This window comes from Piliocolobus tephrosceles, chromosome 1 (genome assembly GCF_002776525.5).
Source record: "Piliocolobus tephrosceles isolate RC106 chromosome 1, ASM277652v3, whole genome shotgun sequence".
Lineage (NCBI taxonomy): Eukaryota > Metazoa > Chordata > Mammalia > Primates > Cercopithecidae > Piliocolobus > Piliocolobus tephrosceles.
The window spans coordinates 190,914,736-190,939,156 of record NC_045434.1 but is presented as its reverse complement, the minus strand read 5'-3'; the positions used below and the strand labels follow the sequence as shown (position 1 = coordinate 190,939,156).

Here is a 24,421-nt window from a genome sequence, read left to right as displayed (position 1 = left end):
AAGGGAGCCAAGGGAAAGTTCTAATCAACTGCAGGAGTCTGAGATGATGGCTTCACGGATTCTGGGGCTGCTGAGTCACCACGTCAGGCTATGTGCAAGCCGGGGCCAAGGGGGAGGAAGGAGCAGGATGCACATGAGAATGGAGCAGACCCTCAGCGCCAAGACCCTTAGACTCTTGCCACTCCTGTTGGCTTTCCAGGTCTGAGGACAAGTTCCAGGAGGCCCTCTGGATGAGCTGCCAGGGTGCTGGGTGGTTCCCTGCCTGGAGCATCCCTAAACCAATCCACTGAATACAGTGGGTCTTCATTCCTTCCATCTGAAAAAGTCACTGCCTGGAACAGCGCAGCCTGCCGCTTCCCAGCAGAGATCTGGGCAGAATGCCTGAGGTTGGGGATGACTATGATGATGGGACTTAATACCACTCATGTGGGGGCCTTGGGGTGGGGCCAAAAGGAGGAGGACCAACAGTGACAAGGCACTGGCAGGCCTGTGCCAGCAGCACTGTCCCACCCCATGTTCCCCTATGCATTAAGGATCGCGGTCCCCATTTTATCACAAAGTGGGCCTCAGAGCAGTCAGCAGTCAGGTGACATATCCAAGGCCACATCGCTGGTGAGGCAAGGCGTGGGACCCCCCAGAGCATGGGCTCTGCCCAGCACCAGGTCAGGCCCCAACTTACCACCAGATCCTCCAGGGTCAGTGTCTGATCCACGTCCCGCTGGATCTCTACTTCACCCTTGTGGGTCATTTTGGAGGCTGGAAGTCTACACGGCTCCTTCTGTTGCTGCTCAATGATATTCAGGCCCTGAAGAGGCGGAGCAGCCCAAGCTGAGTCCAATTAGGGGACCTCTGGCCATCAAAAGCCCAAATGCTCACTTTCCTCCCTTGAGGCCCCTCTCTTGTGGTTCCCCCCTCCTCAACACTTCTACTTCCGTCATACCCTTCCCCTGGGAAGCCCTCCACCCTTAGCGCTACCTCTCCATATTCCACTGATTCACCCTTCAAGTCCTGCCTCCTCCAGGAAGCCTTCCTGGATTTTGCTTTCACCCCAGGTCAATTCAACCTCTGACTGTACCTCATCCTCTTCTGGGAAGGGTGTGGTGTTGCTGAAAGAGTGCAGGCTCTGGAGTTCCCATTGGGCCATTAATAAAGTCCATAAGATGGTATGGCCTGGGGCAAGCACTTAGCTGCTCTAAGCCTCAGTTTATCTGTTCCGTAGGAATTTAATTAAAAGCACTATATTAAACAACATAGAGTGCTTAGCCTGGAACATGGCTCATAGTAAATGCTAGTTGTGAGTCTTACTGTCGATCAATGTCACTCTACCTGCAATGCTTCCTGAAAACCTGTCTCTCCTTTTCTAACAACCCCTGGAGGACAGGGGGTCTGCTCCTCTCTGGTGGGATCGGCCTCGTGGGCATGAGATCTGTGCAATCGCTCAGGGCCCTGCACTTAGGAGGCCCACATTTGGTTTAGTGCTCTGTTGTTGTCACCTTGAAATTCTTAGCAGTTGTTGAACAAAGGGTCCTACATTTTCATTCTGCACTGGCTCCCGCAAATTACAAAGCTGGTCCCGATCCCTGGCCCCCACAGAGCCTGGACAGAAGCTCAGCCTATAGTGGACGGATTCACCTGATGGACTCTGGTTATTCATTCTAATCAGTTCAGTGTCTTCCAGAGCAGGGGCTGGAGTGCCTCGCCCCATCCCAGTGGCCTCAGCCCCTAAATCAGTCCCTTCTTCTCTCACTGGGCCACCAACAAATATGAGGTGAGCATTCTCCAAAAACTACTCAGTGCCACAGCTTCCCTTTCCCAGAGCAGACCCCAGGCAGGGAGAGACCCATGGCCACAGGGTACATGGGGACACAGCTGTGAATCCCGGGGGCTACGGGGCCCCTCCCTCAACCTGGGGTACCAGGAAGACCTCCAGTCTTTTCCAGGGCATCTGAAGCTGGGATAGGAAGAGAGGTACCTCAGGACTCCAGACTCCGGGTCTCACCACAGTCCTCCCCCAGCCCCCGACCCCACAGTCCAGCTCCATTGAAAACCAAGTGTGTCACATCTCTACCAAGCTCTCCATCCCCAGTCCCTTTCATTCCCACCCCTTCTCCTGTTTCTCTTGTGGGGAGGGTCTCTCTGACTCCCTGTCTGCCTCCTCTGTTTCCTTGTTTCTGTCTTTCTGAATTCCTCCTCCCTCGCTCCCTGTCTCTGTCTCTCCCTCTTCCAACCTCAGGCCACCCACGCTGCCCCCACATCCCCTCACCCATCCTGACTGGGCTCAGCACTCACCCTTTTCTCCTCCTGGTCCCGCCAGTGGGCCAGCTCCTGGGGGGCCAGCTGCATCGAGCTCATCCGTACCAGGTCATAGTGGGTGACATCTCCATGAACCACTTTGAGAAACAAGTCCTGTGGGGGTAGGGGGCAAGGCTGCACCACACGCTGAAAGAGCTCCCCCACTCCAGCATCCTGCGGGGGCTCTGAGATTCAGAGAGGGGACCTGGCCCAGCCCAAAGCCCTGCTCACCAGGTTCCTGGGGTCCCGCAGGTTGAACAGCAGGCTGCGGTACTTGGTCTTGTACCGGCTGTTGGTGCCTTGCGTCAGGTCCCAGAGGGCTGCCTCAATGCCAGCAGCAATGCCCTCCACCACCTCCTCACTCAGCACTGGGTCTGGGAGCTCCCGAAGGCTGTGAAGGCCAGGGCAGGGCGGGGGGCGCTGAGCCCGGGAGGCTCCCCAGGCACTTAGCCCCAGAGGGAGGCAAATGGGTGGGCAGCAGAGTCTGGGCCAACTTGTTCCTGTCATGGGTGTTTCTCTGCAGGAACCTACTTATTCTCACCCCTACTCTGTGAGGAGGAAATAGGATCATTCGCCTTTTACAGACGGGGTTACTGGGGCTTAGAGAAAATAAGGGGCTTACTCACAGCCGTGTAATTAGTGGCAAAAGCAAGATTTGAAACCCGATTGTCTGACTCTCCAGCTCGTGCCCCACCTCTGGCCCACAGGATGTATGGAGGGGAGGAAGCTGGGATCAGGTCAGAGTAAGGCAGGAGTCAGGGGGAGGGAACGGAGCCCTGGCCCTTGGTGTCATCTGTCATTGACTTGCTATGTGGACTTTGCAAAGTCTGACCCTCTCTGGGCCTTGGTCTCCCCATCAGCAAATGAGAGCTCTGGGCTCAGATCTCTGAGCCGCTCCCAGCACAGCCTCTCACTGTGTGAAAGTATTTGCTGCGGGTGATATTGACGTGGATGGACCTGAGCCGAGGCTGAGAACTGCAGCAGCTGAGTGGGGAAGCACAGCCTTAAAGCCAGAGAGACCCAGCTTCAAATTTCAGCTCTCCACTGGTTCTTTGTGTGGGCAAGAGACCTGGCACAGCTACCAAACAGGGTTAGCCAGACACCCAGAAGCCCTTAGAACGTGGCAGGGTCCCGGAGATGGGGGCATGTGAGGGCGGCCCTTGGGATGTCAGGGGAGTGGGGAGCAAGGTCTCACCGAGTCCACAGCACCTCCTGCATGGAACGGACAACAGTGCCCCGCACCCCGACATACAGGGATGGCTTCTCCTGTTGGAGCTGAGCTGTGGGGAGAAAGTGTCACAAGCTCCCAGGGGTGCCCAGCGGGAAGGGGAGGGGGCTGACTCAAGACTGACGGGCTTAGGCAGACCGGAGGGGGTCCCACCCTCGAAGACCTAGACCCCTCCCTCTATCCATCCGGGAGCCAAAACCAGGCAGCCAGTGGCCCCCACCCCTTCAGGGAGGAGCTACAGGCTGGTGGGATGTGGGGAGAGAAGAGTCGTAGCAGGGGCTGGAGCCAGGAGCTGGGCCCTTGTCCTCCCCAGACCCCAGCAGTCTCTGGAAGCCAGGGGCCAGCAGAGGAGGCTCCCTCCAGGGCCCTTCACCTGAGTCCTCTGCCCGCTCCAGCAGAGGCTCCTCTTCAGCCTCCATTGGGCCACTCTGTGGGGGAGGCGTGAGGAATTGAGGCTGTGCTGGTGGGCCCGGCCTTCCAGCCCAGGGGACACTGCTTCCTCTAGTCACCTCCCCACTCCCACATCCTCCCTGACCCATGCTCCAGTGAAGGAGGCACGTGGCCAGGGCAGAAGCACTCACCTGGGGACACACAGGGTCCGAGGTGGGGTCGCCAAGGGCCAGGGAACCACTTCTTGGAGGGCAGAAGGAGTGAGAGAGGCCACCAGGGTCCCCTGCTGTGCCTCCTGGAGGAGGCTGGAAAACCTTGGGGCAGGGAGCAGACAAGCTAGTTAGCTGGAAATGGAGGCCAGGGACTGTTCCCTCCCCAGATGCACTGGAGGCCCAGCCCCTCCCTCCTCCAGTCCACCCTGAATTCAGAGCTGCAGAAGGAAGTACACATGGAGCCCAGGCCAGCCATGCAGGCTGGGGCCTAACCCTGCCTCTGGCTATTCTGAATGACCGCAAGCAAGTGGCACCCTCTCTCTAAGCCTCAGGGACATCTCTGTGAATCAGGTGTGAAGGTGCCTCTCTCAGCAGGATTAAATGACATCACGTGTTCTGTACCTGGCACCCAGCAGGGCCCTGCACCATGGGCCTTTTCTTTCTTCTGAGACTCTGGGCAGGTGAGGGTGAGCTGACCTCCATCAAGTCCTCCAGAACCTCCAGCTTTGGCGGCAGCTGCCCCGCTGCCTGGCCGTGGCTGACGGCCCCCAGGAGCTGGATCACTGGCCCGGAACCCAGCTGCGAGGGAGATCGCACTTCAGAAGCAAGCAGGGCCAGCCTGTCCCCGCCTTCAGAGTGCTCGCCTCACCTGTAATTATTGAATGTCTCTCTCCCACTGGACTGTAAGCTCCGTGAGGATAGAGAATATGCCTGTCTTGGTTCCCCCTGAATTCCCAATGCTTGGAAAAGGCCTGGCACATAGTGTTCAGTGAATGTTTGCTACCTGGCTAGCCTCTGTCCCAAGAGAGGAGCCTGTCTCCATCCCCACCCTTTCTCAACTTCCCCCTTAACCCCCAGTCACATTCACAGTTAACTGGACTCTGTGCCAGGACCCTCTCACCCTCCTTCTGACCACAGATGCATCTCATCAGAAGGGACACGCCTTGTTCTGACTCCACCTCCTCCTGTTCAAAGCTCTGTCGTGACCCTTTCAGGGGTCACTGACTTGTCTGCCTCTCCCTTGAAGCAGCCAAATGCAGTCATCTGTAAGGCTTACACTCTGTAAGGCTGCTGATCACTCCTCTGTTGCCGATAAAAGAAATTCTTTCATGACCATTTCAAGGTGCACAGTAGATTTTGTTCTTCTAATGAACTATGGAATCTATCCTGCTCCCCTTTTTGCTATGGCTGCCAAGAAGCTCAGTGTTAACTTTGAGCCTGGCAGGTATACCCTTCCAGGATTGGTAGAGAGTAAGGTATTATTGTAACAAGATCCCCCTTCTCCTTCCTCTTTTCTTGCTTTCTTTAGGCTTTTAGCCCATTTTAAGTGTGTTTCAATTCTTTTCACTTATTGCAAACCATAGGGGATTGTTTTAAAAGTAGGTGAGTCTGAAGACTAATAATCCTTGAATGAATGATCATGAAATGGTCAGGTTCCAAGGTCTGCAGGAAACTAAAAGTCTAAGATCCAACATTATAGAGGGAGGGGAGCACTAGGATCCACTGGGGGAGGGCAGGCTGAGTGGGGGTAGGATCTCCACATCTACTGTGGAGGAGCCCTGCCACTCCACCCCACCTGAGGAAACGGAGGAGGAAAAGCAGTAATAAAACGTAAAAACCTACGTAACACACAAGCTTCACTCCATGGGGTATTTTCACTTCCTCCTTGGAGAGAAAGAGGATGCAGAGATTAGAATCCACAGGACCCAGCCACCCCATGGCAGAGAATTCACAAAAAGAAGACATTCTTGTTGAAAGGGTATGTGTTCAGTGTTCACTGAGTTGTACTTATAGCAAAAAAGTTGTCCATCAAAGGGAAAATGGTTAATTAAAAAAAGTCCATCAGGCCGGGTGTGGTGGCTCACACATGTAAATCCAGCACTTTGGGAGGCCAAGGCGGGTGGATCACCTGAGATCAGGAGTTCAAGACCAGCCTGGCCAACATGGTGAAACCCTATCTCTACTAAAAATACAAAAATTAGCCAAGCATGGTGGCAGGCACCTGTAATCCCAGCTACTCGGGAGGCTGAGGCAGGAGAATCACTTGAACCCAGGAGGCGGAGGTTGCAGTGAGCCAAGATTGCACCACTGCACTCCAGCCTGAGCAACAGAGTAAGACTCCGTCTCAAAAAAAAAAAAAAAAGGCCCATCAAAGGGAAATGGTTAATAAACGGTGACACTTCGCACTACGAATTCTATGTGGCTTATAAAGGGTAAGGAAGTCATCATAAAAATTACCACTTGTTGAGGGCTTGTGAAGTATCTGACCCCACAAGAAGCACATCATTTGTGCTATTAAGGTCTCAGAATGACACCATGAAGTATATACTATTTCTATCCCCATTTTACAGATGAAGAAACTGAGGCTCCGAGAGGATGTGAAAAGTCCTATAGCTGCTAAGCTACAGAGCTAGTATTAGAACCTAGCTCTGTCTGACTCCAAAGCCCAAGCACTTAGCTGTGGGGCTATGTGGAGACATGGAAAGATTCATGGAAAGATGTCATGAAGTATTACTGGGAGAAAAAGAAAAAATAGGTTACAGAACATCATCTTTTGCATAAGCCCATTTATGTAAATATATATTCATAGATACATAATAGAGGTTATCTCTGGGGAATGAAATTCCAGGGAGACTTTGACTTTCTACTTGTAGACACTTGGGTATTCATGTTATTCAAAACGAGCATGTATTTCTTTTATAACCAGAAACATATTTTTTATTAAAAACAAGTTAAGAACAATATGTGTGGTATGCTACCATTCGCGTTACAGGCAGAATGAATTTTAAAATTTGTATTTGCTTGAATATGCATAAAATATCACAGGAAGTATCTGCAAAAACCTATATAACCCAGGCTGCCAGTAGGGAAGCAACTGGGTGCCGGGAAAAATGAGTGTCACTTTTTTTGTTTTTTTGAACCATGGAAATGAATCAGCCTTTCAAAAAAGTAAATTGAGAAAGAGGGAGAAAAAACAAAGAAAACAGGGGTGTGTGAAGAAGAGCAACAGGAAAAATATCAAGACCAGCCCTTCACAGTTCAAAGCCTTTGGCTGGCCCCTGTCTCAGGGGTCCTAACATCCACGTTATGAGGCTCCAAAACAACAGGCAGGAGAATGAGGCGAGTGAAGGACTATCAGACCAGAATACAAACTACGTATGTATAATAAGTTTGAAGACATAAAAGGAGGAGACGAACACATGAGTGAAGGACAAAAAAAAAAAAACTACAAAAAACAACCAGGCAGATTTGATCAGGAACCAAACACAACTTCTGGGAATGAAAAATATAACAATCTTAATTAATATTTAAAAACTCAACATACAGGTTTACTAGCATATTAGATGCAGCTGAAACAGATTAGCTAACTGGACAACACATTTAAATACATTATCCAGAATCTTCACACAGACACTGTGAAGCACTAATAGACACATCACACCTGTAATCTCAGCACTTTGGGAGGCTGAGACAGGAGGATTGCTTGAGGCCAGAAGTTTGACAGCAGCCTGGGAAACATAGCGAGACCCTGTCTCTACAAAAACAAGAAAAAAAAAAAAAAAAACAGCCAGGCATGGTGCTCTGTACCTGCAGTCCCAACTACTCAGGAGGCTGAGGTGGCAACATTGTTTGAGCCCGAGAAGTCAAGGCTGCAGTGAGCAGTGATCACACCACTGAACTCTAGCCAGGGTGACACAGCAAGATGCTGTATCAAAATAAAGGAAAGGAAAGGAGGGGGAGGGGAGGGGAGGGGAGGAGGAAGGAGGAGCAAGGGGGAAAGAAAGAGAGAGAGGGAGGGAGGGAGGGAAGGAAGGAGGAAGGGAGGAAGGAAGGAAGGAAGAGAGGGAGGGAGGGAGGGAAGGAAAATCTAAAGTTCCAGAAGCAGAGAGAAAGAGAATGGGTAGAAGCAGTGTTTAAAGAAATAGGGCTAAGAATTTTTCAAAATTGATAAAAGACAAAAATTTACACATTCAAAAAACTCAGTGAATCTCAAACAGAATAAATAAAAGGAAATTCATACCTAGACACATCAACACTCATGATAAGGAGATCCTTACACGCATAAAGAGAAAAAATAATACCTAACACTTGAATAGCACTTAAAATGTGCTGTGTCTGTGGCAAGTGCTTTACATATTAGTTAATTTAATCCTCACCACAATCTTATGAGGTACTGGTACTATTATCTCCCCCATTTTACAAAAGAGGAAACTAAGGCACACAGAGGCACAGGGAGGTTAATCAGCTTGCCCAATGTCACACAGCTAGAAAACCAAAGAGCTGGATTTAAATCCAGGCAGTCTGATTCCAGAGGCCATACCTTCAACTACTATTCTATGATCCCATTCACCAAAATATATTTTACCTATAAAGGAATGGCAATTAGACTAACAGTTACTTTCTCAATAGTAATAATGAAAAGTAAAACATAGAAAAATAGTATTTTCAATGTGCTTAAAGAAAATAACTATCAATTGTGGACCCAGACAAAATACTTTTCAAGAATAAGAAAGAAATAAAGATATAGAAAAAAATCGAGAGCTGTTATTTTTCTTGATAATTTTGTTTTGCTCAATAAACAAAATGCTAAAAGATAAACCTGAGGCAGAAGGAAGGAAAAACAATCCCAGATAGAAAAGCTGAGACAAAAGGAAGAATTTTGAGCAAAGAAAATGATGAAGATGTTGTTAAATCCAAACAAACATTGATAGTATGAAACTATAATAACAGTGTGTAATTTGGGGATTTAAATAAAAAAAGCTGGGCACGGTGGCTCACGCCTGTAATCCCAGCACTTTGGGAGGCCAAGGCGGGCGGATCACAAGGTCAGGAGATCGAGACCATCCTGGCTAATACAGTGAAACCCCGTCTCTACTAAAAATACAAAACATAGCCGGGTATGGTGGCGGGCACCTGTAGTCCCAGCTACTCGGGAGGCTGAGGCAGGAGAATGGCGTGAACTCAGGACGCGGAGCTTGCGGTGGGCTGAGATCCGGCCACTGCACTTTAGCCTGGGTGACAGAGCAAGACTCCGTCTCAAAAAAAAAAAAGAGATAGGACCAATTTACTGGATAATAACAACACACGAATTGGAAAGGTACACACTTGGAAGTAGAGCATTCCAAGATCCCTATATCATTTTGGAGGAAGATAAACATTGTAACTACCTTTATATTTTGATAAGTTAGTTATTTGTGCTCAAATTTCTTTTTTCTTTCTTTCTCTTTTTTTTTGAGATGGAGTCTCGCTCTGTCGCCCAGGCTGGAGTGCAGTGGCATGATCTCGGCTCACTGCAACCTCCAACTCCCGGGTTCAAGCGATTCTCCTGCCTAGGTCTTCCAAGTAGCTGGCACTACAGGCGCCCGCCACCACATCCAGCTATATATATATATTTTTGTATTTTTATTAGAGACAGGGTTTCACTGTGTTACAGGATGGTCTCAATCTCCTGACCTTGTGATCTGCTGGCCTCAGCCTCCTAAAGTGCTGGGATCACAGGTGTGAGCCACCGAGCCCGGCCTGTACTCAAATTTCTAAGAGAACCACCAAAAAAATATAAACTGAGGGAAACATCTAAACTACTGAGGGATAAAAAGGAGTATGAAAAAATAATCCAAAAGGAGGCAATGAAAGGGAGAAAGTGCCAAAATGCAAAACATACGCAAAGCACAAAATAGGCCGGGTGCGGTGGCTCATGCCTATAATCCCAGCACCTTGGGAGGCTGAGGTGGGAGGATTGCTTGAGCTCAGGAATTCCAGACCAGCCTGGCTAACATAGCCAGACACTGGCCCTACTAAAAAAAATTTTTTTTTCAAGAGCCAGGCACAGTGGCATGCACCTGCAGTCTCAGCGACTTGGGAGGCTGAGGTGGGAGAATTGTGAGCCCAGGAGATCAAAGCTGCAGTGAGCTATGATCACGCCACTACACTCTAGCCTGAGCAATAGCAACAGAGTGAGACTGTGTCTCAAAACAAAGCACGAAATAAAATGGTAGGAGTAGATGTAAATAAATCAGTAACCACAACAAATGTAAATGAACTAATACTTCAGAAAAATACAAAAATTATCAGACCTTTAAGGAAAGAAAATACAATTATAAAATCTTCATGAGACCCATTTCTAAAACATAATGATGCAAAAAGGTTAAAATAACAAAATGGAATAATATATGGACAGGCAAATCACCAACCAAAATAAAGCTTTGTAGCTATATTAATAATCAGATAAAACAGACTTTAAAGCAAAAAATCATTAGAGGCAAAGACTTGACTACATAATGATATGTAGTTTTACCAGGAAGCTATAACAACTCTAAACGTATAAGCATCTAATAGCATAAGCTCAAAAACTATACAGCAAAAAATGGTAGAACTATAAGCAAAAAGACAAATCCACCATGATAGCACAAAAATTTCATGTATCTTTCTATTGATAAATAAAGCTGACAAAATAATCAGTAGGAATAAAAAATAATTAATGAAATCAACAAGCTTAATCTGTACATATTTATAAATATACACTGAATATTAATCCTAATAACTAGAGAATACATATTCTTTTCCAGTATATGTAACATATATATATATATATATAAATTGAGCAAAGCCTGGGCCAAAAAGCAAATATCAACACATTGCAAAAGACTTTTTTAGCTTAGCACTGCCCAACAGAAACGGAAGCCACATGTATACTTTTAAATATGCTGGTAGCCACATTTTAAAAAGCAAAATTAATTTTGTATTTTATTTAATTCACCATGTCCAATGTATTATCATTTCAACATGTAATTCATAGGAAAACTTTTTTTTTTTTGAGATGGAGTCTCACACTGTTGCCCAGGGTTGGAGTGCAGTGGTGTGATCTCGGCTCACTGCAATCTCTGCTCCCCAGGTTGAAGCAATTCTCATGCCTCAGCCTCCTGAGCAGCTTGTATTACAGGTGCCCACCACCACACCTGGCTAATTTTTTTGTTTGTTTGCTTGTTTTAGTAGATACAGGATTTCACTATGTTGGCTAGGTTGGTCTCAAACTCCTGACCTTATTATCCGCCTGCCTCGGCCTCCGAAAGTGCTGGGATTACAAGCGTGAGGCACCGTGCCCAGACATAAACAAGTATTAATGAAATGTTTACATTTTTTTGTACTAAGTCTTTGAAATTCAGTGTATATTTTACACTTATAGTACATCTCAATTTGGTCTAACTAGATTTCAAGTGCTTAATAGATAAAAGTGGCCAGCGGCTATCAGACTGGATAACTCAGATAAAGACCAACTTCTCAGACCACAATATTACTAAGTTAGAAGGCAATAAAGGCAAAAGCAACAAAAGATTATGTTTGGAAATTAAGAAATACACTTTTAGCCGAGCGTGGTGTCTCATGCCTGTAATCCCAGCACTCTGGGAGGCCAGGTGGGCGGATCACCTGGGGTCAGGAGTTTGAGACCAGCCTGGCCAATATGGCGAAACTCCATCTCTACTAAAAATACAAAAATTAGCCAGACATGGTGGCAACTGTTATCTCAGCTACTCGGGAGGCTGAGGCATGAGAATTGCTTGAAGCTGGGAGGTGAAGGCTGCAGTAAGCCAAGATAGCACAACTTCACTCTAGCCTGGGGGATAGAGCCAGACTCTGTCTCCAAAAGAAAAAAAGAAAAAAAAAAAAAAGAAAGAAAAGAAATAAACAAACTTTTAAAGAACACACAGGTCAAAGAAAAATTGTGATTAAAAATGATAAAATATTGAGATTGAATGATAATAAGACTGTATGTAAATTCTATGAATGCAGCAAAGGCGATAATTAAAAGGTTCCTTTACAGCTTTAAATGACTTATTACAAAGGAAAAAAGGCAGAAAACTAATGAACTAAGCATAATTTTTAAGACTTTATAAATAGTAGCATAAACTGAAAGGAAAGTGACATTGACAACATACAATGGAGGGGATGAACAAACCAAAAATCGGTTCTTTGAAAAAACTGACAATTCTCTGACAAGATTGATTAAGGAAAAGAGAGGAGGTATAACTAGCTAATATTTGGAATGTATAATTACAAATACACAGTCCTTAAAGGGGCTATTGTGAAATACCATATGCCAACATGCCAATAAATTTGAAAACTCAGATGAAACAAATAGGTATCTAGAAAAGTATAACTTACCAAAATTGATTCAAGAGAAAAACACTGGATAAACCTATAGCCACAAGATAAATTGAATCAATACGGAAGGAAACACCTTCCTTAAAGAGAACATCAGTCCATACTTTTTTTTAACCAGCCATTCTATCAAAATGTCCGAAGAACAAATAATTCCGATCTTAATTACATTATCCCAGAGAACAGGAAACAAAAAGATAATCCACAATTCGTTCTATGAAGCTAGCAAAACCCTGATACCAAAATCTCAGAAGGGTAGTAGGAGAACAAATCATGTCAGGCCAGTTAATTCACCCACTGAAAACCCCAAACAAAACACGAAATTGAATTCACAAAATATGAAAAAGATATAGCATTACCAAATTGGGTTTGTTCCAGCAAGGCAAGAACTTACCATTCAAAAAAGCTGAATATTTAAAAAAAAAAAAAACAACTCACTCCTTAAATTAATGTTAATAAATTCGAGGATAAACATCATATTATTATCTCAGAAATGGAAAAAACATATTTGATTAAATGCACTGTGCAATAATAATAATTGTAAATATTGTAATTGTAAAAATTATAATAATTGTAAATATTGTAATTGTAAAAATTATAATAATTGTAAATAATTAGCAAACCAGGAAGAAAGGGAGTTTCCTTTACCTGATAAAGAGCATCTATATAAAAAACATAGCAAGTGTCATACTTAAGGTGAAATGATGACCACATTTCCTTTAAAATCCAGAACAAGTCATGGGTTCCTTGCTATCACCACTTCTATGTAACATTATACTAACAGTCTTAGCTAGCACAATAAGGAAAGAGAAGGGAAGAGAGATGTAAAGAATTGGAAAGGAAATAACAAAAACTGTCATTTGTCTACATACGATTGTCTACATAGAAACAAACAAAATCCAAATAAATTATATAGATTAATAAAAGCAAGATTTCTGGATGCAAAACCAATAAACAAAACTCAATTGTGTTTTTACATGGGAGAAAGTGTAGAAATGCAAAACATATGCAAAGCACAAAACAGGCTGAGCCTAGTGGCTCATGCCTGTAATCCCAGCACTTTGAGAGGCCGAGGCGGGTGGATCACCTGAGGTCAGGAGTTCAAGACCAGCTTGACCAATATGGTGAAACCCCATCTCTACTAAAAATACACAAATTAGCTGGGCATGGTGGTGGGTGCCTGTAATCTCAGCTACTTAGGAGGCTGAGACAGGAGAATTGCTTGAACCCAGAAGGCAGAGGTTGCAGTGAGCTGAGATCGCACCACTGCACTCTAGCCTGGGTGACACAGCAAGACTTCGTCTCAAAAAAAAATATATATATATATATATATATTATATATATTATATATATATAATATATATACACATATACACACATACACGCACACACATATATATAAAATAGCATGAATAAATATAAAGTAGTACAAGGAGACATGTACCTTCTGATGGAAAGAACACACCACCAACCTACGAAGTAGTTCGGGCTAAAAACTGCATCCAATTCTAATCAAACCTCTACATTCAACCACCAGTTCACAGCTTAAAGCGAAGACAGAGGAACATGTTTAACTATACTACAGCGATACAAAAATTACAGGACAATCTAATTTCTTCACACACAAAAAAAAGAGTGCAAGAAAAAACAAGATATGGAGGGAGAACCTATAGTTTAAAAGGCTTAAAAGAAACATCAACCAATCCCAAAGTGTGGACCTTATTTCTATCCTGACTTTAAAAAGACAAGTTATAAAAATAAGTTGTTGGCCAGGTGCGGTGGCTCACGCCTGTAATCCCAACTCTCTGAGCGGCCAAGGTGGTCGGACTGCTTGAGCTCAGGAGTTTGAGACCAGCCTGGAAAACATGGCAAAATCCCATCTCTACAAAAAATACAAAAAATTGGCTGAGCGTGGTGGCACATGCCTGTGGTCCCAGCTACTCAGGAGTCTGAGACAGGAGGATCGCTTGAGCCCAGGAGGTAGAGGCTGCAGTAAGCTGAGATCGTGCTACTGAAAACAGCCTGGGAAATAGAACAAAACTCTGTCTCAAAAAAAATTAATTAATTAATTAATTTTTTAAAAATTTGTCATCTTTATGAAACTATTGCAAATTTGGATATTAAATGAGTATTTTCTGATTTTCAGGCAAGATAACACATGGTGGCTAGGGTTGAGTGTGAGTACAAAAGGGTTCATTCCAGGGGGTAATCCCAGCACTTTGGGAAGCTGAGGCAGGTGGATCACCTGAGGTCAAGAGTTCAAGACCAGCCTGGCCAACGTGGTGAAACACTGTCTCTACTAAAAATACAAAAAAAATTTAGCCAAGTGTGGTGGCAGGTACCTCTAATCCCAGCTACTCAGGAGGCTGAGGTAGGAGAATCACTTGAACCCGGGAGGCAGAGGTTGCAGTTAGCTGAGGTCGCACCACTGCACTCCAGCCTGGCAAAGGAGCAAGACTCCATCTCAAAAAAAGAAGAGAAAAGTTTTAAATTAGCTGGACATGCATGGTGGCACTTACCTGTAGTCCCAGCTACTTGGAAGTCTGAGGCAGGAGGATTTCTGGCGCCCTAGGAGTTCAAAGCTGCAGTGAACTATGATCTTACCACTGCTCTCCAGCCTGGGTGACAGAGCAAGACCCTGTCTCTAACAAAACAATTAAAAAATGGGTGGGCATGGTGGCTCACGCCTGTAATCCCAGCACTTTGGGAGGCCAAGGCGGGCAGATCACAAGGTCAGGAGTTTGAGACCAGCCTGACTAACATGATGAAACCCCTTCTCTATTAAAAATACAAAAATTAGCCAGGCGTGGTGGTGGGCGCCTATAATCCCAGTTACTCAGGAGGCTGAGGCAGGAAAATCGCTTGAACCTGGGAGGTGGAGGTTGCAGTGAGCTGAGATCATGCCACTGCACTCCAGCCTGAGCAACAGAGGGAGACTCTGTCTCAAAAAAAAAAAAAAAAAAAAAAAAAAAAAAAATCCTCCTACAAATCAATAAGGAAAAGTTAAACAACAAAAACCTTTTAAGGAAAAGACTTAACAAGAATAACCAAAATTCATGAAAGATGCTCCTTACTAAGAGGGCAGTGAAAATTAAAACAACATTAAGACACTGCAGCATATCTCCATTTCAGCAAAAAACCCAAGTCTGATAACTATCAAGGGTTGGCAAAGATGAGAAGTCACTGGAACATTCATACACTGTTGATGGGGGTGTATACTGTTTCAACCACTTTAGAAAACATCTGGCACTGTTTAAGTTGAAGATGTGTGCACCCTATAACCTAGCAATTCCACCCCAGAAAATATTCCCTGGAGATACTCTTGCCCATATGTTCCAAAACCCATAAAAAACTATCACCGCGGCACCAAATGTAGTAGCAACAACAACAACAAAAAATATGTCCACACAGAGTCAACAAATAAATAAATTCGGGCATATTCATGCAGTGGAGATACTTGGTGCCAACACTTAGGAGCTGTGTGATCTTGGAAAAGTTACTTATCCCTCTGTGCCTCAGTTTTCTCATCAGTAACATGAGGATAATACCAGTATTTACCTCATGGTGTTGGGGCAAGGATCATTATCATTATTCGAGACTCTTAGAACAGTGCCTGGAACAGAACAAGCTCTCTCTGTAAATGCTGGTGTTGATAAAGTTCCTTGGTCCCTGCCCTGGAGAAAGGCCATCCTGACACTTGACCATCCTGCAGGCTCTCCATTTCCATTCAAGCAATGTTGCCCTTGCTGGTCTCTCCCACCTGGTTCCTGTCCCACCTGTAATCCCCACCTACCCCTCCACTCCTGCAACACTCCAAGCTGCCTCCTGCAATGCAGCCCTGCAGAGCACTGCCCTCTTCCTAGCAAGGCTCTCCTACTTTCTCACCTGCTGAACACCTACTTCCCTTGCCCAGACCCAGTTCAGACAGCCCCCTCCTCTGCCCTCCCCTCCCCTCTGGACATCCATGGTCCACTGGGCTTCAGTCTGTATTTCAATCCTCTGGTTAGTGGCTTTCTCCTCCCATTAGACTGTAAGATCCCTGGACGAGACCCCCTCCTTGTTCAATAAATTATAATAAAGCCCCATAAACACCCAAGTTATGCAGGACTAGAGTCAAATCCTGGCTCAGCCACTTACTCGGTATGTACCGAGTGAGTCACTTAACTTCTCAGAATCCCAGTTTTCTTACTCAGTAAAATGGGGATATTAATGCTGACTTTTTTTTTCTTTTTTTTAGACAGGGTCTCACTCTGTTGCCCAGGCTGGAAGGCAGCAGCACCAGCACAGCTTACTACAGCCTTGACCTCCTGGAATTAGGTGATCCTCTCACCTAAGCCTCCCGGGTAGCTGGAACTACAAGCACACGCCACCGTGCCCAGGTAATTTTTGTATTTTTTGTAGAGACAGGGTTTTGCCACATTGCCCAGGATGGTCTCCTGAGCTCAAGCAATCCATCCACCTTGGCCTCCCAAAGTGCTGGGATTACAAGTGTGAGCCACCATGCCCGGCCGACATTGACCTTTAATGGTTAATGTGAGGATTAAACGAGATGACATACATGAAGCTCTCAGTCTATAGTAAGCACACTCATGAAATGAGCTCCTCTTAGGCTGCTCATCTGTTGGGAAGACACGCTCCTCCTTCACTCATCTCCTGACACTTCGCAGCTGCAGACAGCATACCTTGAACCAGGGATTCTGGGTCAGGCCAGAGGAGCTGTGTGCCTCCCTGGTGATGATGGGCGGACTGCGAGCAGCACAGGGTCACTGACAGAGCTGCCCTCCCCACACCCACTGCTCTCCTACCCACAGAGCAGCTCTAAACCTCACTGGCCACTGTGGGGCCCAGGATGGACAAGAGAATGGCATCCAGTCCCCCTCCCATCTCTCCTCCAAGAGTCTCTGGTTCATGCCAGAAAAATACAACATGGCCAGCCTCTGATATCAGACTCCTGGCAGTTCTGGGGCCCAGTTCATTCTCCCCACTTCATAGAGGAGGCAACTCAGATTCAGAGAAGGGACACCTTTCTAAATGTCTAAAGTCTTCTTGCAGCCAGGCGCGGTGGCTCACGCCTGTAATCCCAGCACTTTGGGAGGCCGAGGCGGTGGATCACCTGAGGTCAGGAGTTCGAGACCAGCCTGGCCAACATAATGAAATCCTGTCCCTTCTAAAAATACAAAAATTAGCCAGGCATGATGGCCCACATCTGTAGTCCCAGCTACTCGGGAGGTTGAGGCAGGAGAATCCCTTGAAACCAGGAGGCGAAGGTGGCAGTGAGTCAAGATTGTTCCATTGCACTCCAGCCTGGGTGACAGGGCGAGACTCCATCTTAAAAAAAAAAAAAAAAAAGTAAATTAAAACAAATACTAATAAAGTCTTCTTGCCACTGAGCTTAAGTAAAAAAAAAAAATGTTAAACTCATCTAAATGTCTACAGACAGGTCTAAAGTCACCCTGGAGTAAGAGGCAGAGCTTGACCCTGAACTTCTCTGTCTGCCCCTGCTGCAAGCCAGGCTGTCTCCAGGGGAAGGTGCTAGGCCCTAAACGGGGCTCCAGATCAGCTGGGCACTATGCCCCCCATTGCCCAGGCCCCACTCAGCCCTGTCTGCAACCACCCGCCCATCCCTGTCACAGCCCAGACTCAATTCTTCTCCCTCAGCTGGTACTGGTTGTCATGGCAACGAGTTGTTTGGAAAGCTATGGGATGATGGGCTGTGCCGCAGAGTCAAGGATGGAGCCTGGAGGAGCCAGCAGTCGTGGGCTGCCTCCAGTCAAGCCAGGCAGGAAGCTGGCTCCACCACCGCACTCAAACCAGCCCCCTCAAAGGCTGCAGACCCAGGAATCCCAATTCTGGGCATCTGGTCCAAATAAATCACGTGAAGAAGGGAGAAGCCAGACGCACAAGGACGGTCACCTCTGCATTACTTACAGCAGGACGAAATTGCTTATGTCGCTAACAGGTAACCTATTTGGGTATTTTTCTTGCACCAAGCACTGTGTTAAATGTCAAACATGTGTCATCTCATTTCATCCTCACCACCTCCCTAGGAGGTAAGTACTCTTCATACCCACATTTTGCAGATGAATTACATTTGAAAAGGTGAAGCCACTCACCTCGGTTGTTCAGACAGCGGCAAAGTCAGGATTGAATGTTAGCCTATTGGCCTCCAGGGCTCATGCTCCTAACTAGACTATAGTGGTTAGAAATGAGAAGAGGAAGTCCCAGCCCTCATCCTGACAGCACCTGTGGCTGTGACAAATACATCCATAGACACTTATGACGCAGGGCTCAGGAAAAGATCAAATTCGGCAGAACAAGGTGAACCCACTGGGAAAGATCTTCAAATACTACAGAACTTACAAAACCAACCAAAGTCCTGGAACAATGAGGCATAACAGGAGCCTATCTATAGATAAAAAGACTTGATGCATAGTGGAAAACAGCTCACTGGTTCTATTTTACTAATTGGCTGTTTGGTCTTGAGTACTCATGTCACCTCTCAGAGTCTCAGTGTTCAGATCAGTAAAATGGGTATATGTCAATAGTATCTACCTCACAGGATTGTTACAAAGATTGCAAATAAAGGGCTTAGCACAATATCCAGTACATGTTAAGTAAGCCAGATGCTGTTACGACTGTGCCGATAACACAGAAGATAACACAGAGAAGGCAGTGCAGTGAGATCTCAAGACAGACAGCCTGGGCTTGTACCCTTGCTCCCATTCACTAGCTGGGTCTGTTACCTCACCTCCGTGGACATCATGTGAAGATTAAATCAAAAACACCTAGCACATCATGCACATTCAATAAACCTGATGAAAATTCAACTATGTGAGAAATATGCACCAAAAACAAGTAGAGTCTTATTCTGCCTTTGGTGCATAAATGTTGGCTCTGATTATTAATAAAATGGTGATGACGATAAGGAAAAGAACAAAGGAAAGGGAAGTGGTGATATAGGGAACATAGCTGGGCACTGACTCCCTAGCTGTGTGAGCCTAGAGAATATTGTTAACCCTCCGAGCCTCAGTTTCCCCATCTGGTTATATGGGGCTAACGCCTATCTTACAGGGTGACTGTGAACACTAAAAGAAAAGCAAATTTAACACGAATTAAGCAATTTACCTTGTGCCTTGTGCTGTGCTAGGCACCTTTGTTTGTTTTTTTTTTGTTTGTTTTTTTGTTTTTGAGACGGAGTCTTGCTCTGTCGCCCAGGCTGGAGTGCAGTGGCCAGATCTCAGCTCACTGCAAGCTCCGCCTCCCAGGTTCACGCCATTCTCCTGCCTCAGCATCCCGACCTTTGTTTTTTTTAAGACAGAGTCTTGCTCTGTTGCCAGGCTGGAGTACAGTGGCATGATCTCAGCTCACTGTAACCTCTGCTTCCCAGGTTCAAGCGATTCTCCTGCCTCAGCCTCCAGAGTGGCTGGAACAGGCACGCGCCACCATGCCCAGCTAACTTTTGTATTTTTAATGGAGACAGGGTTTCACCGTGTTGGCCAGGATGGTCTCGATCTCTTGACCTCATGATCTGCCTGCCTCCACCTCTAAAAGTGCTGGGATTACAGACGTGAACCACTGCACTAGGCCTAGGTACATTATTTTATACCATAATCTCATTTAATCCTTGAAACAAACCCATGAAGCTGAAATTAGTATCCTTTTTTTTACAAAGAGGAAACCTAGAGAGGTTAAAAAAACATCCCACAGTCACTCAGCGAGGAAGTGGGCAGAGGCAAGATTCCAATCCAGGACTCACCGACTCCAAAAGATAATGACCCCTCACAACGATTCAGCGAATGTAGTTTACTTTCTCTTTCCCAGCTTGTGGGCATCATTTTACCGAGTTTGGTTAATAGGGATGAGAGAGAGAATGTTCACAAAGAGTCCATCTCGCTTAGTTTTATTAAATTCTACCACCAAGCATGGTGTTGAGAAACATGGCCAGGCCCTTCCTATCCCAAACTCTCGGACTCAGCTCACCAGTCTGGGGCAGCCTCCTCGGCTGGGTTCCTCTGGCCCGTCCTGGTGGGAGTTGTCTGAGCTTCCGTCTGCGCCCTGCTCTTGGGCACAAGGCACTGGACCTTTCTTCAGGTTCTTAGTGCCTTTGGATCTTCTCTGCTCCATGAGTGGGCCTGAGCAGGCCCTGCTGGCTTCAGGGTCCAGGGAGGAGCTGAGACTGCCCAAGTGCTCCCAGGAGCTGGCACAGGTGTCAGCGAGTCCTTGCTCCAGCCTTCCTCTGGATGCTGGCTGAGCCTTGGCCTCCAGCTCCTCCTGGTCCTGTGCTTCATCGCTGCCAGCCCGCACCACACACAGAGCTTCCTGCTGCTCTGCAGAGGCCTGTGCTGACGCCCCCAGGCACAGTGCTGCGCTCTGTGGAGGAGCCTGTGCAGCTGAACTGACAGACTCCCCTCCACTGAGCACTGGGAACCAGGCAGGGCCACAGGGGCTGCCTGGCTGGGCCCCACCCCCTGTAGCAGACAAATATCCAAATTTCTCAGTCCCTGAGACACATCCTGCCCCACTTCCACCTGGCTCTCCAGGCCCAGACCCAGCGTCTTTTGGAGAAGGAGGTCTGCAGGGGCCTCCCAAGGACTGCAGCTCAGCACCTTGAGGAGGGTCTCCCACAGAGAGGAGGTTGTCCCCACGAGGGCTCTGATCAAGCCACAGGAAACCACCAGCCCCTTCCCGGCACTCTGAATTAGTCCCTTGCTTCCTCCATTTCTTTCTTACCCTCACAGGGACTGGGCCTGGTGAGGATATCAGGGGCCTTCCACGGGGCTCCTCTTTGCTGAGTGTGGGGCTTCTTCTGTCACACCCTGGAGAACTCATTCCACCATCTCTGGCCTCCCCAGGCCTGGGGCAGCTCACCTCCTCCACCCCTGCAAGCCTCTCCCTGCAGACCAGAGCTCTCTCTGGGAAACCTGCAGACCTGCTACAAAGTTTCCTGGGGCAACTGTCATCTAAGATGTCACACAGAGAAACCTGGAGCCTCTTGGAGGTCAGAGTTCTCCCCTGAGCAGGCACCGAGGGTGGCTGCATGTGGAGCCCAGGACCCGGCATCGAGCCCCGGCTCTGTCCCACAGCTAGCAGCTCCATGACCCCTGGGCAGACCCCAGCCGCACCCGCAGCCTGGGAGCTGGCACCTCGACGGGCCTCCTTCCTGGGGATCTTCCTTCTGCTGCCAGCCCTGACTCGGGGCCCAGAGCTTGCTCCTGGCCCATGTGGTGCCAGGCCTGGCGTGGAGCTGGCTCCTTCCATGTTCTCTAAAAGCTCACAGTTGTGTTGGGGACTCAGCACAGCGTCTCCTGTGCCGGGGCCTTCTACGTCCCCCGCCTGGGACATGTCTGTCCACCTACCTGGGCCAAAAGCACAACACGGGCCCTGTGTGGAGGCAGAAAGAGGAGACTTTGTTACATAGAGTCCGACTTGTCAGCCCGTTCAGTGGGAGCTGGGAGAAGCCCCTCTTCCAGCCAGCGCTCCCAGACCCTTCCACTCCTGAGGCCTAGGGGTGAGCACTCCAGGGAGGGGAGCACCCAGCAGGAGCTGGTGTCCTGAGTGAGGGTGGAGAGGCCTGCCTCCAAACAGGGCCGAGCTACAGTGGCCTCCAGGGTCGTCTTCTCTCTGAGAGTTCACGAATTCGCTTAAATGGGACCGACTAAGATACCATTTATTTACGACTTATGTGCTTATTTCATTGCATACTGGCAGCCACAGGTGAGGACAGAGATTCTGAGACGTTAAGACACTCACCCAAGGGTGCATAGTAAAGTGGAAAGGCCAGGAGTCTCTCTCCCAGTTCTCACACTCCGCAAGGAGCAGATACTGAACGGGGTTCGTGCCCATAACCCACCCCCGTCTCTCTCCCATCGGTCCCATTCTGAAAGGCGCCCCACCCAGGTTCCCAAGCCTTACTGGGACAGTCCCCCAGCATCCAGGAAACCCGGGCCCCATCGGTCTTCGCTCTCACCTGGGCTTCCCCGGGTTTTCCCTCCTGAGGTTCCACCCACCAGCTGAAAAGGAGCTGGGATCACGTGACGCGGGGGAGGGCGGCCTCCGCTGAGGGATAGGGGCGGAGTCCCTGATGGTGCGCAAAGGGCGGCTCCCCAGGCGTGCTGGCTTTCCTACCCCGGCAGAGGGCGCCCTCTTCCTCCTGAGGGCTTCCCGGAGGAGGTGCCAATGCTGTGACTCCCAAGCAGAGAGAGGTAAGTGGGTGCAAGTGGCAGCGAGGAGCCTTGGCTGCCTGCCTAAGAGTTTAACTTGATCCTACCGCAATAGTCCCTGAGCCAGTAGGGTAATATCAGACTTACCTAGATTATTTGCCTAATTTTATTTTGTTTTATTTTTAAACTTTTATTTTAGGGTCAGAGGTCCATATACAGGTTTTTAATATAGGTGAATTTGTGTCACGGGGGTTGTTGTACAGATTATTTCATCACCCAGTTGTTAAGCCTAGTACCCAATGTTTATTTTTTCTTATCCTCTACTTCCTCTCACCCTCCACCCTCAAGTAGGCCCCAGGGTCTGTTGTTTCTCTCTTTCTGTCCACATGTTCTCATCATTTAGCTCCCACTTATAAGTGAGAACATGCAATATTTGGTTTTTCCATTCCTACATTAGTTTGCTAAGGATAATGGCCTCCAGCTCCATCCATGTTCCTGCAAAGGACATGAGCTTGATCTTCTTTATGGCTGCATAGTATTCCATTGTGTATATGTACCACATTTTATTTAGTCAATCTGCCATTGATGGGCATTTAGGTTGATTCCATGTCTTTGCTATTGTGAATAGTGCTTGCCTAATTTTAAAAAAATTATCTCAGATATAATTAATGTAGATGGAAATGCAGATTCAAGCCCAGTAGAAGGTTAGAAATAAAAAGTTTAAAGCTATCTATCATTTGCCAATCCCCCAACTCCTGGAAAAACTATGGTTTTTTTGTTTGTTTTTAATCATGTTTGTTGTCATGTTAGTTTTTTTAATTTCATAACTGTGAATAATATACTCATACCTCTATTACTTGATTTATTAGTTTTAACTATGTCTGTTGTATCTATCTGTTGACTTCCTGCTGTGGTGATTTTATTAGCCACCCTTTCCCCCTTTCTCTTCCGTTTTTCATATATATATATATGGTTTTTTGTTTTGTTTTGTTTTGTTTTGAGACAGAGTCTCGCTCTGTCGCCCAGGCTGGAGTGCAGTGGCATGATCTCAGCTCACTGCAACCTCTGCCTCCCAGGGTCAAATGATTCTCCTACCTCAGCCTCCCGAGTAGCTGGGATTACAGGCATGCACCACCATGCCCTGCTAATTTTTGTATTTTTAGTAGAGATGGGGTTTCCACCATGCTGGCCAGGCTAGTCTTGAACTCCTGACCTTGTGATCCACCCACCTCAGCCTCCCAAAGTGCTGGGATTACAGGCATTAGCCACCATGCCTGGCCTTCTTTTTTACATTTATATTTTAAGTTTTACTATTGGTTTCTATTATCACTTTGAATAATAGTCTTAAATGTCTGTTTCTTCTGTATATTGTATCTCATGACTCTTCTCCGTGTGAAATGGATAATTTCCCTTGATGTCCCCTCCCTGCTTCTGCCTTCATCCATGAACTAAGCTTTTACTTTTGTGTCACTGAGGTTTATAGCATTTATGTTCCATTCGGTAAAGATAATTCAGTTTACCATTGTTTACCTGTATATTGATTCTTAACATTGAAAACCAAATGACATTTATAATGTTATGATTATGTAAATACTTTTACTGCAGAAACAGGAGTGTTTGGCTTTTTTTGAGATAGGGTCTGGCTCTGTCACTCAGGCTGGGTTGTGGTAGTGTAATCATAGCTCTTTGCAACCTCGAACTCCCAGGCTCAAGTGATATTCCCATCCCAGCCTCCTGAGTAGCTGGTACTACAGGCATGCACCACCATGCCCAGCTAATATTTTTTTAAATTTTTGGTGGAGATGATGTCTCATTTTGTAGCCCAGACTGGTCTCGAACTCCTGACCTCGAGCGATCCTCCCATCTTGGCCTGGGATTACAGGCGTGAGCCACCGCACCCAGCCAGAACCAGGGATTTGATAAGCCTGATTGCAAGGGAGATGGAATTCCCTGGCACTAAACCTGTGCCAAGTGAGACTGTG

General features: G+C 46.9%; 1 protein-coding gene across 3 annotated transcripts in view; it reads right to left on the bottom strand.

Annotated features, from left to right (window-relative positions):
* Window positions 1-22,330, bottom strand: part of SPOCD1 (SPOC domain containing 1) — a 28,027-nt gene extending 5,697 nt beyond the window's left edge. For 2 of the 3 annotated variants that reach the window (XM_023219295.2, XM_023219294.3), the window contains exons 1-10: window positions 22,247-22,330; window positions 20,260-21,660; window positions 5,746-5,787; window positions 4,525-4,701; window positions 4,102-4,224; window positions 3,894-3,948; window positions 3,488-3,572; window positions 2,524-2,683; window positions 2,290-2,406; window positions 680-805 (exon numbers count right to left, since the gene is read on the bottom strand). In XM_023219295.2, the coding sequence (XP_023075063.2) occupies window positions 680-805; window positions 2,290-2,406; window positions 2,524-2,683; window positions 3,488-3,572; window positions 3,894-3,948; window positions 4,102-4,224; window positions 4,525-4,701; window positions 5,746-5,787; window positions 20,260-21,621 (2,247 nt within the window). In that variant the 5' untranslated portion in view covers window positions 21,622-21,660; window positions 22,247-22,330. The remainder of the gene's footprint in view (window positions 1-679; window positions 806-2,289; window positions 2,407-2,523; window positions 2,684-3,487; window positions 3,573-3,893; window positions 3,949-4,101; window positions 4,225-4,524; window positions 4,702-5,745; window positions 5,788-20,259; window positions 21,661-22,246) is intronic. The other variant, XM_023219296.2, reaches the window with a different exon arrangement.
* Window positions 22,331-24,421: the final 2,091 nt, after the last annotated feature.